The 17,989-nt window shown below is 45.0% G+C and overlaps 1 protein-coding gene across 1 annotated transcript; it reads right to left on the reverse strand.

Moving 5' to 3' along the window:
* Positions 1-2,553: 2,553 nt before the first annotated feature.
* Positions 2,554-17,783, reverse strand: LOC311126425 (semaphorin-3D-like; the record flags this gene model as incomplete). Its single annotated transcript, XM_084200427.1, has 10 exons — positions 17,626-17,783; positions 17,328-17,390; positions 16,372-16,491; positions 11,436-11,529; positions 10,538-10,666; positions 9,772-9,914; positions 7,990-8,104; positions 7,643-7,712; positions 4,269-4,413; positions 2,554-2,776 (listed from the first exon to the last, which is right to left on the reverse strand). Coding segments are annotated over exons 1-10 (1,252 nt in total), but the record flags the coding sequence as incomplete, so codon positions are not given.
* Between the last annotated feature and the right edge of the window lie 206 nt (positions 17,784-17,989).

Below are 17,989 nucleotides of genomic sequence, written 5' to 3' on the forward strand. Positions count from 1 at the left end.
AGCCCACCCCTCTCTACTGTTGGTATCAGCCCCCCCCCCCTCTCTCTACTGTTGGTATCAGCCCCCCTCTCTCTACTGTTGGTATCAGCCCCCCCCCTCTCTACTGTTGGTATCAGCCCCCCTCTCTCTACTGTTGGTATCAGCCCCCCCCTCTCTCTACTGTTGGTATCAGCCCCCCTCTCTCTACTGTTGGTATCAGCCCCCCCCTCTCTACTGTTGGTATCAGCCCCCCTCTCTCTCTACTGTTGGTATCAGCCCCCCTCTCTCTACTGTTGGTATCAGCCCCCCCCTCTCTACTGTTGGTATCAGCCCCCCTCTCTCTCTACTGTTGGTATCAGCCCCCCTCTCTCTACTGTTGGTATCAGCCCCCCCCCTCTCTCTACTGTTGGTATCAGCCCCCCCCCCTCTCTCTACTGTTGGTATCAGCCCCCCCCCTCTCTCTACTGTTGGTATCAGCCCCCCCCCCCCTCTCTCTACTGTTGGTATCAGCCCCCCCCTCTCTCTACTGTTGGTATCAGCCCCCCCCTCTCTACTGTTGGTATCAGCCCCCCCCCTCTCTCTACTGTTGGTATCAGCCCCCCTCTCTCTCTACTGTTGGTATCAGCCCCCCCCTCTCTACTGTTGGTATCAGCCCCCCTCTCTCTCTACTGTTGGTATCAGCCCCCCCCTCTCTCTACTGTTGGTATCAGCCCCCCCCTCTCTACTGTTGGTATCAGCCCCCCTCTCTCTCTACTGTTGGTATCAGCCCCCCCCTCTCTACTGTTGGTATCAGCCCCCCTCTCTCTACTGTTGGTATCAGCCCCCCCCTCTCTCTACTGTTGGTATCAGCCCCCCCTCTCTCTACTGTTGGTATCAGCCCCCCTCTCTCTACTGTTGGTATCAGCCCCCCCCTCTCTACTGTTGGTATCAGCCCCCCCCCTCTCTACTGTTGGTATCAGCCCCCCCCTCTCTCTACTGTTGGTATCAGCCCCCCTCTCTCTACTGTTGGTATCAGCCCCCCTCTCTCTACTGTTGGTATCAGCCCCCCCCTCTCTACTGTTGGTATCAGCCCCCCTCTCTCTACTGTTGGTATCAGCCCCCCTCTCTCTACTGTTGGTATCAGCCCCCCTCTCTCTACTGTTGGTATCAGCCCCCCCCTCTCTCTACTGTTGGTATCAGCCCCCCTCTCTCTACTGTTGGTATCAGCCCCCCTCTCTCTACTGTTGGTATCAGCCCCCCTCTCTCTACTGTTGGTATCAGCCCCCCCTCTCTCTACTGTTGGTATCAGCCCCCCCCCTCTCTCTACTGTTGGTATCAGCCCCCCCCCTCTCTCTACTGTTGGTATCAGCCCCCCCCTCTCTCTACTGTTGGTATCAGCCCCCCCTCTCTCTCTACTGTTGGTATCAGCCCCCCTCTCTCTCTACTGTTGGTATCAGCCCCCCTCTCTCTACTGTTGGTATCAGCCCCCCTCTCTCTACTGTTGGTATCAGCCCCCCCTCTCTCTCTACTGTTGGTATCAGCCCCCCTCTCTCTCTACTGTTGGTATCAGCCCCTCTCTCTCTACTGTTGGTATCAGCCCCCCTCTCTCTACTGTTGGTATCAGCCCCCCCCCTCTCTCTACTGTTGGTATCAGCCCCCCTCTCTCTCTACTGTTGGTATCAGCCCCCCTCTCTCTACTGTTGGTATCAGCCCCCCCTCTCTCTCTACTGTTGGTATCAGCCCCCCCTCTCTCTCTACTGTTGGTATCAGCCCCCCTCTCTCTACTGTTGGTATCAGCCCCCCCCCCTCTCTCTACTGTTGGTATCAGCCCCCCCCCTCTCTCTCTACTGTTGGTATCAGCCCCCCTCTCTCTCTACTGTTGGTATCAGCCCCCCCCTCTCTACTGTTGGTATCAGCCCCCCTCTCTCTACTGTTGGTATCAGCCCCCCCCCCCCCCTCTCTCTACTGTTGGTATCAGCCCCCCCCTCTCTACTGTTGGTATCAGCCCCCCTCTCTCTACTGTTGGTATCAGCCCCCCCTCTCTCTACTGTTGGTATCAGCCCCCCCCTCTCTCTACTGTTGGTATCAGCCCCCCTCTCTCTCTACTGTTGGTATCAGCCCCCCTCTCTCTACTGTTGGTATCAGCCCCCCTGTCTTCTGTTGGTATCAGCCCCCCTCTCTACTGTTGGTATCAGCCCCCCTCTCTACTGTTGGTATCAGCCCCCCCCCTCTCTACTGTTGGTATCAGCCCCCCTCTCTACTGTTGGTATCAGCCCCCCTCTCTACTGTTGATATCAGCCCCCCCCTCTCTCTACTGTTGGTATCAGCCCCCCTCTCTCTCTACGGTTGGTATCAGCCCCCCTCTCTCTCTACTGTTGGTCTCTGCTCTCTGTTCACTATGACAGCCCCACTCTCTTACTATACCTGTTCCCAGATGTATTATATCATACTGTCAATATATATATCATACTCAGTATCCACCCTATCCACTACCACCCTTCGTAGGGTGTAGGGAACACTGTTCACTACTACATCCCAGCCCCACTTTCTCCCTGTACCCTAGGTAGTGTGTAGCACGTTCACACGCTCTCTTACCTGTGCCCAGGTGTAGGACGTCATACTGTCCATCATCAGCATCCACCCTATCCACTACCACCCTTCGTAGGGTGTAGGGTACATTGACGCGGGTGAAGACGGGCCGGCGTGTGACGGGCAGGACGGGTTCCCACATCAGCTGGTGACCCCTCATGAAGCTCACTACGTCATCAGGGAAGTCACGAGTAGACTTGTGGAGGGGGTCGTAGGTCACACTGGGACACTGGGGAAAGACATTTACTATTAAAGGTTTATATAAAGGATTATGAAAGCGTTATTCAATAATTATTCAAGGATTATTACTTGAGGTCAAAGTGAAAAACAGAGTTCTGATTTGTATTGTTGTTCTAGTTAGATGACTGTTGTGGTTTTGTTTAATGTTTTATGATAAAAAAATTAACAACACTTTCATCACAAAACACACTGCACACTGTAACACTCAGGCAAAGCACAGCTACTTATATCATCTAAGGAAGGTCATTTAATCTTCAGTTATCAGAGTGGATGTAATTTCCTCCTACCATCCTGGCAAAAATAAGTCACTGCTAGATATGACAAGCATGAGTACCATGTTGAAGTATTTGGTGTTTAAACCGGCAACAGACCCCATTTCAACTAACATTATTTCCTTTGAAATGTAGCTGCCATTACTCTCTCTATGCGTGCTGTTCAGTGACTCTGGGGTTTAAATTACACTGGCGGATGATGTGAAGCTGTTTCACTTGAATTTTTAATCATGTAACCAAAACACTGACGTCCCTGACCCTAGTTATAATCAACCACTTTCAAGGAACCGTGTGTGTGTGTGGGTATGTGTGTGTGTGTGAATGTGTGTGTGAATGTGTGTGTGTGTGTGAATGTGTATGTGTGTGTGTGTGTATGTGAGTGTGGTAATCAAGCACATCCAAGGAGCCGCTCCACTGCCTGTAGTGTTTCCTAACAGGGGGACTAGAATAACAGTGAAAGCAAGCCATTTCCGACAGAGCACTAAAACACATTAAACATTCCCCTGAAGCCTCTGGCTGACAAGTTACTGCTTCCCAGGAGAATGCATAGCCGAGGTGTTAAAACAACCAGCCAGCGGTTAGCTTCCAACAGTTTTATCAGCTTGTTTTAATCAACCAGCCAGCGCTTAGCTTCCAACAGCTTTATCAGCTTGTTTTAATCAACCAGCCAGCAGTTAGCTTCCAACAGCTTTATCAGCTTGTTTTAATCAACCAGCCAGCGGTTAGCTTCCAACAGCTTTATCAGCTTGTTTTAATCAACGAGCCACGGTTAGCTTCCAACAGCTTTATCAGCTTGTTTTAATCAACCAGCCAGTGGTTGGCTTCCAGCTAGTTTAAATCAACACACGTGTTGCCTTTCTGTCCACTTGTCTGTCCGCCTGTATGTCTGCCTGTCTGTCCGCCTGCTTGTCTGCCACCAGGCCAGGGTTCAAATACTTTTTGAAACCTTTCAAATATTTTGAGAGTTTCCTTAAACTCGCTTGGAGTGCCAGGGGGGCAGGGTTTACACTTTTGGGACTTTTCGATTAGTTCCGTTGTAAAAGGCTAGCTCAATCAAGCACAGCTAATGTATTTTTTAAATGATTTATTAATCTGTCTGTCTGCCTATCTCTATTTCTGCTTGCTTCCCTATCTTTCTGTCCGTCTGTTTGCCCATCCGTCCGTCTATCTGTTTGTCACTTCCTCAGACCGCCCCTGCCGAGAACTCACAGTCCCAGGTCGTGGATATGGAATCCTCCCCTTGTACTCCACCCAGTGGTAGTCCGGCCCTTCCTTATGGGCAAACGGACCGTTGAAGGCTGCCCTGATAGATGCCATGGAGTAGACACACACTGCTGACCCTCTGAATACAGAACTAGGGGAGAGAAGAGAGAGAGGAGAGGGGTTTCAATGCTGAGGAAAGGAGAGGAGAGGGTGAGAAGGAGAGAGAAGAGGGAGAGGGAGAGGGAGAGGGAGAGGGAGAGGGAGAGGGAGAGGAGAGGAGAGGAGAGGAGAGGAGAGGAGAGGAGAGGAGAGGAGAGGAGAGGAGAGGAGAGGAGAGGAGAGGAGAGGAGAGGAGAGGAGAGGAGGGGAGAGGAGACAGAAAAAGGAAAGAGAAGAGAGAGAGGAGGAAGGTGGATAGGGTAAGAGAGTGTTAACATGGATCCGGGTGGGTTACAATAACACATCCAGCCGAGCCTCTCCACCCCTGACCCCTCAATAACCCCTGGGGTCACTGCAGTGCTCAGACGGGAGAGTGCACGTGTCAGGGGGTGGGAGAGTGCACGTGTCAGGCTGATTGGCTGGTTGTTTTGTTATGGAACAAGATAACATCCTTTTAACATTCTTTCAATGGTCTGTTGTCTTTTAGGGTGTTTCTCACTGAGAATCACACATTTTCATTTGTCCACAGATGAAAGGTCTGCAATACAGTGACAGTGTATTTTCTCTAGTTCTTAAAGTGGAACTGACAGCGTTTCAGCAACATGAAATCTTTTTTAAAAATCTGTTCATATACACCCCCAGGAAGAATAATAATATTTTTTACGTTTTCTGACAAGCGAGCACTTAGATATGGTCATTTTCACGTTTTCATAAATTCATAGAATGTTTGGGAATGACGTACAGTAAGGAATTTGTGAGAATTCTATAGCAATATAGAGTGGGAAAATGACAATTAATAAACCGGAGTAAATAAAACCTAATAAAAACATCTGTCTTGTCCAGGACCGGAGTCTATGCAGACCAGTGCGCCAAAGCCAATCGGCGCTACAGTAAGCCTATATGCGAAACGGGTCTGCCATCATTCACGTTGAACTGGACTGTGTGTTTACAGGCAGTAGCAACAGCGCGACTTTAGATCATTAGAACGCATTCACCTAAAGCCACAAAATACACCTGAATGGATTTCTGCAAACATGTAAATACCACGGGAGTCCTCTTACATTTGGGAACTTCACAGTCCTATTGATCAATCAACCATGAAAACGTAGGCTCTCTCTCCCTCAGTTATGCACATCAACAACAACAAGATTAACAACTAATGCTAGCCAGAGCAAGATGAGCTAAAATCTAACGAGGGAAAACTAGATAAACCCTCTCAAAAGTTTTCAGCTAGTTGGCCGTCAAAATTGCACACATAAACAATGGGGAATAGTAGTCTGCTCGTCATTCTGCAACTTGCCTGCCAAAGCCTGCTTGTCCCAACCCACGTTTTGATAACTGAATGGGAACTTGCCTGCCTGCCTGCCAAATACATTTGATTGACAACTGAGAGATAAGCTAACTGTGGATAACAGTCGTTCAAGTTTAGCATAGCTAGCTAGAAAAGCGATTCACACAACGAATTCGCAGGCCAGACATAGCCTATTTGTTTTTACAACAACAAACATGCAACTGCGAACTGGCCATTGTTAGATATGGAAAAAATATGACCCTTTATAATGTCCACTTATGTACATAGGATGCTGTATGTAGCATTTTAACATATTAAAACAAAAGAAGAGATAAATCATATTTGTCCAGCCTTCGCTGCTATGCTTGCAGATGTGCACAATATGCTGCGACCCTAATCAAAAAGTATTTAATAACTCAAAATAACAAAAACATATGTCGTATCTTGTCGCTGCTGGTGCTCATTGCTGTCAAACAAAGGAGTCCGCTCATACTGAACCTTTGATCATAAGTTTTATTCATATCACAAGATTCCAGCATGAGTTACAGGTGTCAAGATCACCCGGAGAGCGACGTCCCAGATTGCAATGGTCGCTCTAACCTCTTCTTCCTCCAGCATATACTTATAAACAATGTAAAAATATGGGTTGCTCCCTCTGCTGTCCAATCACCTGTCTCCCCTGGGGCGTCACCCCACAAATGGCTACTTTTGAACTAAAATAAACATTCTCTCCGATTCCATTTAAAAACATTAACAACGTCATAATCTTCATATACGACACATAGCTATATGTTGTTGTAACATTTAAACATAAAACATGTTTTTCCTTTTTTTGCATTGCATGGATCACTGGTATGGTTGAATGCAGCATTGCTGTATGTTGCACTCAAAATGTCTTGTAGTTGAGCAGCCAGCCTAGGCTACTGATCAAATGTTTCTATAACAGGCCGACATGTTTCCCCTTTGCATGGTGTTTTGTTTTTTGGTTGTCATTGTCAAGCTTTAAAAACCGAAGCCAGACGGCAACATTTTAGTAGCCTAGCTAGGACTGTGACATGTGTCTGTTCACTTCCTCCGCTGTGCGCCGGTAAACTGGACAAATGAAAGCAGCGCAACTGAAGTTGAATTCACCGATTGGAGCGCATCAGGCTGTAATTTCATAAAGTAGATGACTCAACTGTTGACTCGCTTGTGTGTCCTATTCGGGCCGCGGGCGGCCTTGTGTTTGACACGTACTCCAGCCTGTTAGCCACGTTATTCACGTTTTAGTCATTTAGCAGACGCTCTTATCCAGAGCGACTTATAGTTAGTGAGTGCATACATTTTTCATACTGGCCCCCCGTGGGAATCAAACCCACAACCCTGGCGTTGCAAACGCCATGCTCTACCAACTGAGCTACAGAGGGCCTATGACTGACTTGTGATCATTGCCCTTGCTAGTTTGATTGTATTGACATTCCCAGCCTTTAGTTACATTCGTCTTTTCTGTCCGAAGTATTGAGTCACTGAAACAGTGCATCCCGAATGGAGGCAGCAAACAATGTACCAGGCCAGCTGTGATTTACAACCTGAGAGCAATATTTTTTGGACTACCAAGAAATGTATTGGTGAATTATATTAATCATGCTTTGAACTGCATCCATCTATTCTGCCAACAATACCTTAGTGTGCGTCATGGAATGTTGAGTCGAATAGAACCTATTTTTAAAACCACTTATAAAGTTGGTTTTGTAGCATAAAATGGGATGTTGATATTTTTGACTGATATTATGATTGTATGTTTGTTTCATATCTGAAAAGTAGTTAAACCAGTGTCAGTTCCACTTTAAAATAAAATCAATCATTCAATCATTTTCAGTTATTGTCATAAAATGAATCATATTAATCATACAATAATATTTGTTGTTAAATGTTTAAAGCCCAAACTGACCCGGAGGTTGAGAAAACTCCATAGATGACGGGGTTCTGGGAGTCTTTGGTCTCCAGAATGAAGATATCCTCTGAAATGAATCACAGTGGGGAACCACAGACAGAGACAGTTAACAAAACGAATACCTTATCAGGCTAAAATAATGACCTGTACTCATTTTACCAATACATTGTACACCGAAACATTGGCAATCAAAATCAAAAAGTGGAAAGTTACAAGCCAGAAAACCAAAACGACTAAACAAACAAATTAATAATGTATTGTTATGAAAGTCATGATATTACAAGTCAAAATGTTCATTAAAACATAAAAAAAAACATTTCAGCAGTATAGATAAAGCAGAGTACCGAGCTCATCAAACTGTGTGTCCAGTCCCCCAGGTCCTGGTACAGAACACATCAGACGGGCCTTGAGGAAGGTACTCCAACGGTTAATCAGACTCCTCTTCCCTCCAACGTCATTCTAACGAGAGACACAAGGAGGAGATCGGACATGAAATCAACACCTACATGTCTTTCAGTTAGGTACTTTTTGTCTCACTAATATCAGTCAAATCGGTCACTGTAGGATCTGCTGTTACTGTAGGATCTGCTGTTACTGTAGTCTCTGATGTTACTGTAGTCTCTGATGTTACTGTAGTCTCTGCTGTTACTGTAGTATAGGCTGTTACTGTAGGATAGGCTGTTACTGTAGGATAGGCTGTTACTGTAGGATCTGCTGTTACTGTAGTCTCTGCTGTTACTGTAGGATATGCTGTTACTGTAGGATAGGCTGTTACTGTAGGATATGCTGTTACTGTAGGATATGCTGTTACTGTAGGATATGCTGTTACTGTAGTCTCTGCTGTTACTGTAGGATCTGCTGTTACTGTAGGATCTGCTGTTACTGTAGTCTCTGCTGTTACTGTAGTCTCTGCTGTTACTGTAGTATAGGCTGTTACTGTAGGATAGGCTGTTACTGTAGGATATGCTGTTACTGTAGGATATGCTGTTACTGTAGGATATGCTGTTACTGTAGTCTCTGCTGTTACTGTAGGATATGCTGTTACTGTAGGATATGCTGTTACTGTAGGATATGCTGTTACTGTAGTCTCTGCTGTTACTGTAGGATATGCTGTTACTGTAGGATAGGCTGTTACTGTAGGATATGCTGTTACTGTAGGATATGCTGTTACTGTAGTCTCTGCTGTTACTGTAGGATCTGCTGTTACTGTAGTCTCTGCTGTTACTGTAGGATAGGCTGTTACTGTAGGATAGGCTGTTACTGTAGGATAGGCTGTTACTGTAGGATATGCTGTTACTGTAGGATATGCTGTTACTGTAGTCTCTGCTGTTACTGTAGGATATGCTGTTACTGTAGGATAGGCTGTTACTGTAGGATATGCTGTTACTGTAGGATATGCTGTTACTGTAGTCTCTGCTGTTACTGTAGGATAGGCTGTTACTGTAGGATAGGCTGTTACTGTAGGATATGCTGTTACTGTAGGATATGCTGTTACTGTAGGATATGCTGTTACTGTAGTCTCTGCTGTTACTGTAGGATATGCTGTTACTGTAGGATCTGCTGTTACTGTAGGATATGCTGTTACTGTAGTCTCTGCTGTTACTGTAGGATATGCTGTTACTGTAGGATAGGCTGTTACTGTAGGATATGCTGTTACTGTAGTCTCTGCTGTTACTGTAGTCTCTGCTGTTACTGTAGGATATGCTGTTACTGTAGGATATGCTGTTACTGTAGGATATGCTGTTACTGTAGTCTCTGCTGTTACTGTAGGATCTGCTGTTACTGTAGGATCTGCTGTTACTGTAGTCTCTGCTGTTACTGTAGTCTCTGCTGTTACTGTAGGATATGCTGTTACTGTAGTATCTGCTGTTACTGTAGAATCTGCTGTTACTGTAGGATCTGCTGTTAAGCCCTTTGTGAAAATATTGCAGGGAATTCAGCCCCAACCGGGACTCAAAACAAGGTCTAGTGACCATCAAGCCAACACCTCAACCGTTATGCCAAGAGGTCCAAAACCTCTTGATGAGGTCGCTAAATGTTGGGTGAAGGTCGCTGCAGTATATACTTGTTATGTTCTCCATATCCACCCTCTCATCTCACGCTGTTCTCCACATCATCCTATTTACCTTGCAGATGCGTGCCACTCTGCTGTAAACCCTCTTGTCCCACTGGCTGGACTCTACAGCCGTCTCCTTGAGGAAGAAGTAGACCTTGTCATCGTCCACACTGTGTGTGTCCGGAATGGAGAAGGAACCCACAAACTTTGGCTCTGCATTGGGAGGAAATGACATCATGGTGAGGAAGATAGTACAGTATGCAGATGCAGGACATTTTAAACTTGCAGTGTATTTGAGGTTTAAAAGGATTCTAAAGTTTGTCATTTCCATTATAACATTTCAGACTTGATTTTTTCCCTTATGAAATATTTAGCAAACCCTACAAAAATGTCCATTAATTCTAATCCACATAACTCACATTTCCTGTTGCTGCATGATTATTTTCCTGCTGTAACAAACTGGCTAAAATTAACATCCTACATCTGTGAGAACCCTTTAGAACAGTCTAGAACATGATGATTGTCTGGGATGGAGAATAAACCCACAAACTAAGGCTCTGCATTGGGGAAACAAAGGAAATCACAATGAGGACTCATACTCATCAACTCACTTCAGTATTGGACATTTGTCTTAGACAGAAACGCCAAATAATGACTTGGAGTGATTTGCCTCCTCAAAATGACGACAAGATTGGCAAGAACCCCGAATTGTCTGAGTTAAGGATGAGGCCTGTGCCAGCGACCTAGCTTGGTACGTATAATTAGGAAACCTCTATGACAACTGGCATAGAGACATTTATATTTTCTTTGACATTGTGTCCTCGTCTGCGCCTCACCATTGAGCCAGTGGTCTTGGTAGGCCTCGGTGCGTATATAGTGTTGTTTGCTGCTGTGGACAGAGGTACGGAATATAGCTGCGTTGGTGCCCATGAAATCCACCGACGTCCCCGCATACAAATCTCCATCTAGGGGTGAGATAGGGAGCGGTTTGGCTTAAGAAAACACACACACATATATCTCTGTTACATCTTCATAATGCCCTCTTCAAGGCAGAGTCAATTTGGCTGAACTCAGCGATCTGGCTGGTTTATTAGGCTAAGAGTAATTCGGGTTTCATTGTTTTGGAAACTATACATACAGAGATACCCTTATGCAACAGACAAACATGTCTGTCATGTTTTTTTGACAGTATATTGTTTATATAATATATAGCCTGTGTGAATATCGAATTCAGCTAATGCTTTTGGATCTTCAATCACATAGAGAGGCGTCTTAAAACTCCTAAAAAGTACAGAGCAGAGCCTCATTCCCAGTGGTAGCCGCTAACTCCATTACCCCTAATTATGAACCATATGTTTTATGTACTGAGGTCCGGCGGGATTGACGTCCACTGCAAACTATGTGAGAACTAAATAATGTGGTTCTCTGTCTCTCTCTCTAACTCCCTTCCTGGTCACACCATTTCTGAAGGTTTTCATAATTATTCTCAAGTCTTTTAAGGGTGGGTTTGATTCCCGCATAGGCCATATACTGAATATTGTGTGTCACAGTCAACGTTGACAGTTCTGTAAGTCATTGTGGAGGAAAGGGTCTCATTAATGTCAGTATTTTTCCATATTAGCTGGATGTATTACTTCTCTTTATATACTGAAAATATAGCATGTGTCCATGTCAATGTTCTGTATGTCACTACAAGGGTCTCCTATATGGACATAATATTTGTATATTACTTACCGGTGAGCCTGGCGGTGAAGGGTTCCTGTGGACTAAAGGGGCATTTCCCCCGTCCAGACTCCACAGCATGGCTCTGCAGACGGAACGACGGCTCCTAGGAGACCAACAGAGAACCATAGAGATTCAATATAGTTATATTCTACTCATTCTATGTTCTATTCTGATCTGTGCAGAGAATGATGTCACATCCACAATAGCATTAGCCTCCTCAACCACAGAGAACCATCTCAACTGCCACAATGTAATAATTTCATCTCCACAATAACATTAACCCTCCTCCCCTGAGCTGCAAAATCCCTTGCTGAGAAAAGGGTGATGTGGATGGAAGCCAAGGGGCCAAGAGGAGTAAGTCGAAGAGCCAATGGTGAGTGTGCCCACATAAGATCTTTTGAGCCATTTGAGATCACACAGGGGGTTGATATCTGTGTGTTGACTGCTGGATTTTCATTATGTGGAGTGGATTTTCATAATGTGCTTAGGCCTCACTACAGCCGGCCGTGACCGGGAGACCCATGAGGCGGAGCACAATTGGCGCAGCGTCGTCCGGGTTAAGGGAGGGTTTGGCCGGCCCGGGATTTTCTTGTCCCATCACGCTCTAGCGACTCCTTGTGGCGGGCTGGGCGCCTGCAAGCTGACTTCGGTCGCCAGCTGGATGATGTTTCTTCCGACACATTGGTGCGGCTGGCTTCCGGGTTAAGCTAGCAGTGTGTCAAGAAGCAGTGCGGCTTGGCAGGATTGTGTAAATGGCTCTCTCCCGAGTCCGTAGGGAATTCGCAGCGATGGTAAAAGACTAACTACCAATTGGATATCACGAAAAAGGGGTTTATTTTTTGTTTTTTTTAATAGCATTTATGATATCCGCCCTACAATTAAAACAAATTATAAAGAAAAAGAAAGGCAGATTGAGTCTCTCTCCCTGTGATCCGTCCGAGCCAACACAGAGAGATAACAAGTCAGAGTTTAGTCAGAGAGATGGAACAGAGAGTTTAGTCAGAGAGATGGAACAGAGAGTTTAGTCAGAGTTTAGTCAGAGAGATGGAACAGAGAGTTTAGTCAGAGTTTAGTCAGATGATGATGGAACAGAGAGTTTAGTCAGAGTTTAGTCAGAGAGATGGAACAGAGAGTTTAGTCAGAGTTTAGTCAGAGAGATGGAACAGAGAGTTTAGTCAGAGTTTAGTAAGAGTTTAGTCAGAGAGATGGAACAGAGAGTTTAGTCAGAGAGATGGAACAGAGAGTTTAGTCAGAGTTTAGTCAGAGAGATGGAACAGAGAGTTTAGTCAGAGAGATGGAACAGAGAGTTTAGTCAGAGAGATGGAACAGAGAGTTTAGTCAGAGTTTAGTCAGAGTTTAGTCAGAGAGATGGAACAGAGAGTTTAGTCAGAGTTTAGTCAGAGAGATGGAACAGAGAGTTTAGTCAGAGAGATGGAACAGAGAGTTTAGTCAGAGTTTAGTCAGAGAGATGGAACAGAGAGTTTAGTCAGAGAGATGGAACAGAGAGTTTAGTCAGGGTTTTGTCAGAGAGAGGGAACAAAGAGTTTAGTCAGAGAGATGGAACAGAGAGTTTAGTCAGAGAGATGGAACAGAGAGTTTAGTCAGAGAGATGGAACAGAGAGTTTAGTCAGAGTTTAGTCAGAGAGATGGAACAGAGAGTTTAGTCAGAGAGATGGAACAGAGAGTTTAGTCAGAGAGATGGAACAGAGAGTTTAGTCAGAGTTTAGTCAGAGAGATGGAACAGAGAGTTTAGTCAGAGAGATGGAACAGAGAGTTTAGTCAGAGAGATGGAACAGATAGTTTAGTCAGAGTTTAGTAAGCGTTTAGTCAGAGAGATGGAACAGAGAGTTTAGTCAGAGTTTAGTAAGCGTTTAGTCAGAGAGATGGAACAGAGAGTTTAGTCAGAGTTTAGTAAGCGTTTAGTCAGAGAGATGGAACAGAGAGTTTAGTCAGAGTTTAGTCAGAGAGAGTGGAACAGAGAGTTTAGTCAGGGTTTAGTCAGAGAGATGGAACAGAGAGTTTAGTCAGAGTTTAGTCAGAGAGATGGAACAGAGAGTTTAGTCAGAGAGATGGAACAGAGACTTTAGTCAGAGAGATGGAACAGAGAGTTTAGTCAGAGTTTAGTCAGAGAGATGGAACAGAGAGTTTAGTCAGAGTTTAGTCAGAGAGATGGAACAGAGAGTTTAGTCAGAGAGATGGAACAGATAGTTTAGTCAGAGAGATGGAACAGATAGTTTAGTCAGAGAGATGGAACAGAGAGTTTAGTCAGAGTTTAGTCAGAGAGATGGAACAGAGAGTTTAGTCAGAGTTTAGTCAGAGAGATGGAACAGAGAGTTTAGTCAGAGAGATGGAACAGAGAGTTTAGTAAGAGTTTAGTCAGAGAGATGGAACAGAGAGTTTAGTCAGAGAGATGGAACAGAGAGTTTAGTCAGAGAGATGGAACAGAGAGTTTAGTCAGAGAGATGGAACAGAGAGTTTAGTCAGGGTTTAGTCAGAGAGATGGAACAGAGAGTTTAGTCAGAGAGATGGAACAGAGAGTTTAGTCAGGGTTTAGTCAGAGAGAGTGGAACAGAGAGTTTAGTCAGAGTTTTGTCAGAGAGATGGAACAAAGAGTTTAGTCAAAGAGATGGAACAGAGAGTTTAGTCAGAGAGATGGAACAGAGAGTTTAGTCAGAGTTTAGTCAGAGAGATGGAACAGAGAGTTTAGTCAGAGAGATGGAACAGAGAGTTTAGTCAGGGTTTAGTCAGAGAGATGGAACAGAGAGTTTAGTCAGAGTTTAGTCAGAGAGATGGAACAGAGAGTTTAGTCAGAGAGATGGAACAGAGGGTTTAGTCAGAGTTTAGTCAGAGAGATGGAACAGAGAGTTTAGTCAGGGTTTAGTCAGAGAGAGTGGAACAGAGAGTTTAGTCAGAGTTTTGTCAGAGAGAGGGAACAAAGAGTTTAGTCAGAGAGATGGAACAGAGAGTTTAGTCAGAGAGATGGAACAGATAGTTTAGTCAGAGAGATGGAACAGAGAGTTTAGTCAGAGAGATGGAACAGAGAGTTTAGTCAGAGTTTAGTCAGAGAGATGGAACAGAGAGTTTAGTCAGAGTTTAGTCAGAGAGATGGAACAGAGAGTTTAGTAAGAGTTTAGTCAGAGAGAGTGGAACAGAGAGTTTAGTCAGGGTTTAGTCAGAGAGATGGAACAGATAGTTTAGTCAGAGAGATGGAACAGAGAGTTTAGTCAGAGTTTAGTCAGAGAGATGGAACAGAGAGTTTAGTCAGAGTTTAGTCAGAGAGATGGAACAGAGAGTTTAGTCAGAGAGATGGAACAGAGAGTTTAGTCAGAGAGATGGAGCAGAGAGTTTAGTCAGAGAGATGGAACAGAGAGTTTAGTCAGAGAGATGGAACAGAGAGTTTAGTCAGAGTTTAGTAAGCGTTTAGTCAGAGAGATGGAACAGAGAGTTTAGTCAGAGTTTAGTCAGAGAGAGTGGAACAGAGAGTTTAGTCAGGGTTTAGTCAGAGAGATGGAACAGAGAGTTTAGTCAGAGTTTAGTCAGAGAGATGGAACAGAGAGTTTAGTCAGAGAGATGGAACAGAGAGTTTAGTCAGAGTTTAGTCAGAGAGAGTGGAACAGATAGTTTAGTCAGAGAGATGGAACAGATAGTTTAGTCAGAGAGATGGAACAGAGAGTTTAGTCAGAGAGATGGAACAGAGAGTTTAGTCAGGGTTTAGTCAGAGAGATGGAACAGAGAGTTTAGTCAGAGAGATGGAACAGAGAGTTTAGTCAGAGTTTAGTCAGAGAGAGTGGAACAGATAGTTTAGTCAGAGAGATGGAACAGAGAGTTTAGTCAGAGAGATGGAACAGAGAGTTTAGTCAGAGTTTAGTCAGAGAGATGGAACAGAGAGTTTAGTCAGAGTTTAGTCAGAGAGATGGAACAGAGAGTTTAGTCAAAGAGATGGAACAGAGAGTTTAGTCAGAGAGATGGAACAGAGAGTTTAGTCAGAGTTTAGTCAGAGAGATGGAACAGAGAGTTTAGTCAGAGTTTAGTCAGAGAGATGGAACAGAGAGTTTAGTCAGAGAGATGGAACAGAGAGTTTAGTCAGAGAGATGGAACAGAGAGTTTAGTCAGAGAGATGGAACAGAGAGTTTAGTCAGAGTTTAGTCAGAGAGAGTGGAACAGAGAGTTTAGTCAGAGTTTTGTCAGAGAGATGGAACAAAGAGTTTAGTCAAAGAGATGGAACAGAGAGTTTAGTCAGAGAGATGGAACAGAGAGTTTAGTCAGAGAGATGGAACAGAGAGTTTAGTCAGAGTTTAGTCAGAGAGATGGAACAGAGAGTTTAGTCAGAGTTTAGTCAGAGAGAGTGGAACAGAGAGTTTAGTCAGGGTTTAGTCAGAGAGATGGAACAGAGAGTTTAGTCAGAGAGATGGAACAGAGAGTTTAGTCAGGGTTTAGTCAGAGAGATGGAACAGAGAGTTTAGTCAGAGTTTAGTCAGAGAGATGGAACAGAGAGTTTAGTCAGAGAGATGGAACAGAGAGTTTAGTCAGGGTTTAGTCAGAGAGATGGAACAAAGAGTTTAGTCAGAGCCTCTCTCTCCTGGATGAAGTCCTTCCCCACCTAGGTCCCAGGTCTATGTAGGTGCATTGTGGGTGGTAGGCCCCGGTGCCACAGACGTACACATGGGCCTCCCCCCAACTCTCTCTCTCTCTCTCTCTCTCTCTCTCTCTCTCTCTCTCTCTCTCTCTCTCTCTCTCTCTCTCTCTCTCTCTCTCTCTCTCTCTCTCTCTCTCTCTCTCTCTCTCTCTCTCTCTCTCTCTCTCTCTCTCTCTCTCTCTCTCTCTCTCTCTCTCTCTCTCTCTCTCTCTCTCTCTCTCTCTCTCTCTTCTCTCTTCTCTCTCTCTTCTCTCTCTCTTCTCTCTCTCTCTCTCTCTCCCTCTTTCCCTCCCTCCTTCCTTTCCTCACCTCAGTGCTGTGTCCCAGGTCTATGTAGGTGCATTGTGGGTGGTAGGCCCCGGTGCCACAGACGTACACATGGGTCTTGTTGAAGGGCTGGAGGAGACGCACGTAGTTGGCGCAGTCAGTCTGAAACGATGTTAGGATTTACATTAAACATACATGACCCACATCTACAGTACAGCCCATAGTTAACAGAGATTAAACATTATATATATATATATTCCATTTAGGAGACGCTTTTATCCAAAAGCAACACACCATCCTGTGTGCATACATATGAGTGGCCCCAGCGAGAATCAAACCCTTGATATTGGCATTGAAAGTGCCGTGCGTTACCAACTGAGCTACAGAGGACCATCCTAAATCCTATACCTGTTCTTCTACCCACCAGCCTGATTAATCTGTTTGCTGTCTTTGCCTCAAGGCCAATTATTTATGAAGAAATCAACCAATAATTGATTGAACATTGTCAGAGTAGAATCACCTGTCACCTTTGGTTGTTATTGTGTGTTATATTTACATTTACATAATTTAGCAGATGCTCTTATCCAGAGCGACTTACAAATTGGTGCATTCAACTTATGATAGCCAGTGGGACAACCACCTTTTTTTGATAATTTGTTTTATGGGGGGGGGGTGGGGGAGGGGGTGGAAGAAGGATGACTTTATATGTAAAGGAATTGTCAGTCAGGTCCCATACAGAGGGATGAGAACCTACCCGTCTCCCCTGGGTCTCATAAACCTAAAACAACATGACCATAAATAAAGATTGGCCTTGTTTTAATTATACACTGTGAGGGGTGCTTGTCCCAATAACGTGCTATGAGCGTGCCTGGCTCTCCGTACCAGATGACTACTAAATAAGGCATCAGATCTTCTGAGCACCTAAACAGATTTGTGGGAAAGTTCATCCATGTTGTTAATCCATGTTTGTTCTGGCTCTTAGAGATGTTGTTGCTTACCGACAGGTTCTTCCCTGCCAGTCTGCAGTGCTCGACGTGTTCCTTCACAGCTGGCCAGTAGATCTAGAGGAGGGAGGGAGGGAGGGAGGGAGGGAAGGATACAGGTGAGGCTTAAATATGCATATATATAATAACATATAATGCCTTTCATCATTACTTTAGGATATCCCTCTGTGTTTTCTTGAGAATGTGGAGATCTAAGAGAACACAGTTGGGAAGGAGCCTTGACTGATTCAAAACAGAGTCATGGTATGCTATGGTGCTGGCCTTAGCTATACATTTAGGGTGCTGTCCGTACCGTGCGTGTAGGAAGAGCCAGGCTGTCAGAGTGGAGAAGGTAGATGTGGTCTCTGCCCCCCACCAGGAGCCAGCCACGGTCCTCATCCAGTAGCAGGGCCTGGTAACCTCCACTCACACCTCTGTCCCAGAACACACTGGAACTGTTCATCCGACGCAAGTCTGCAGAGGGGGAGAGGAAGGGAGAGAAGGAGCGGCAGAGGGGGGAGGAGGGGGGAGGGAGAGAGATGTAGAGAGAGAGAGAGAGAGAGAGAGAGAGAGAGAGAGAGAGAGAGAGAGAGAGAGAGAGAGAGAGAGAGAGAGAGAGAGAGAGAGAGAAAGAAAGAGAGAGGGAGTTAAGAGGAAGTAACATAATCAATTACATT

Source organism: Coregonus lavaretus, assembly GCF_964263955.1.
Source record: "Coregonus lavaretus genome assembly, contig: HAP1_SCAFFOLD_7228, whole genome shotgun sequence".
NCBI lineage: Eukaryota > Metazoa > Chordata > Actinopteri > Salmoniformes > Salmonidae > Coregonus > Coregonus lavaretus.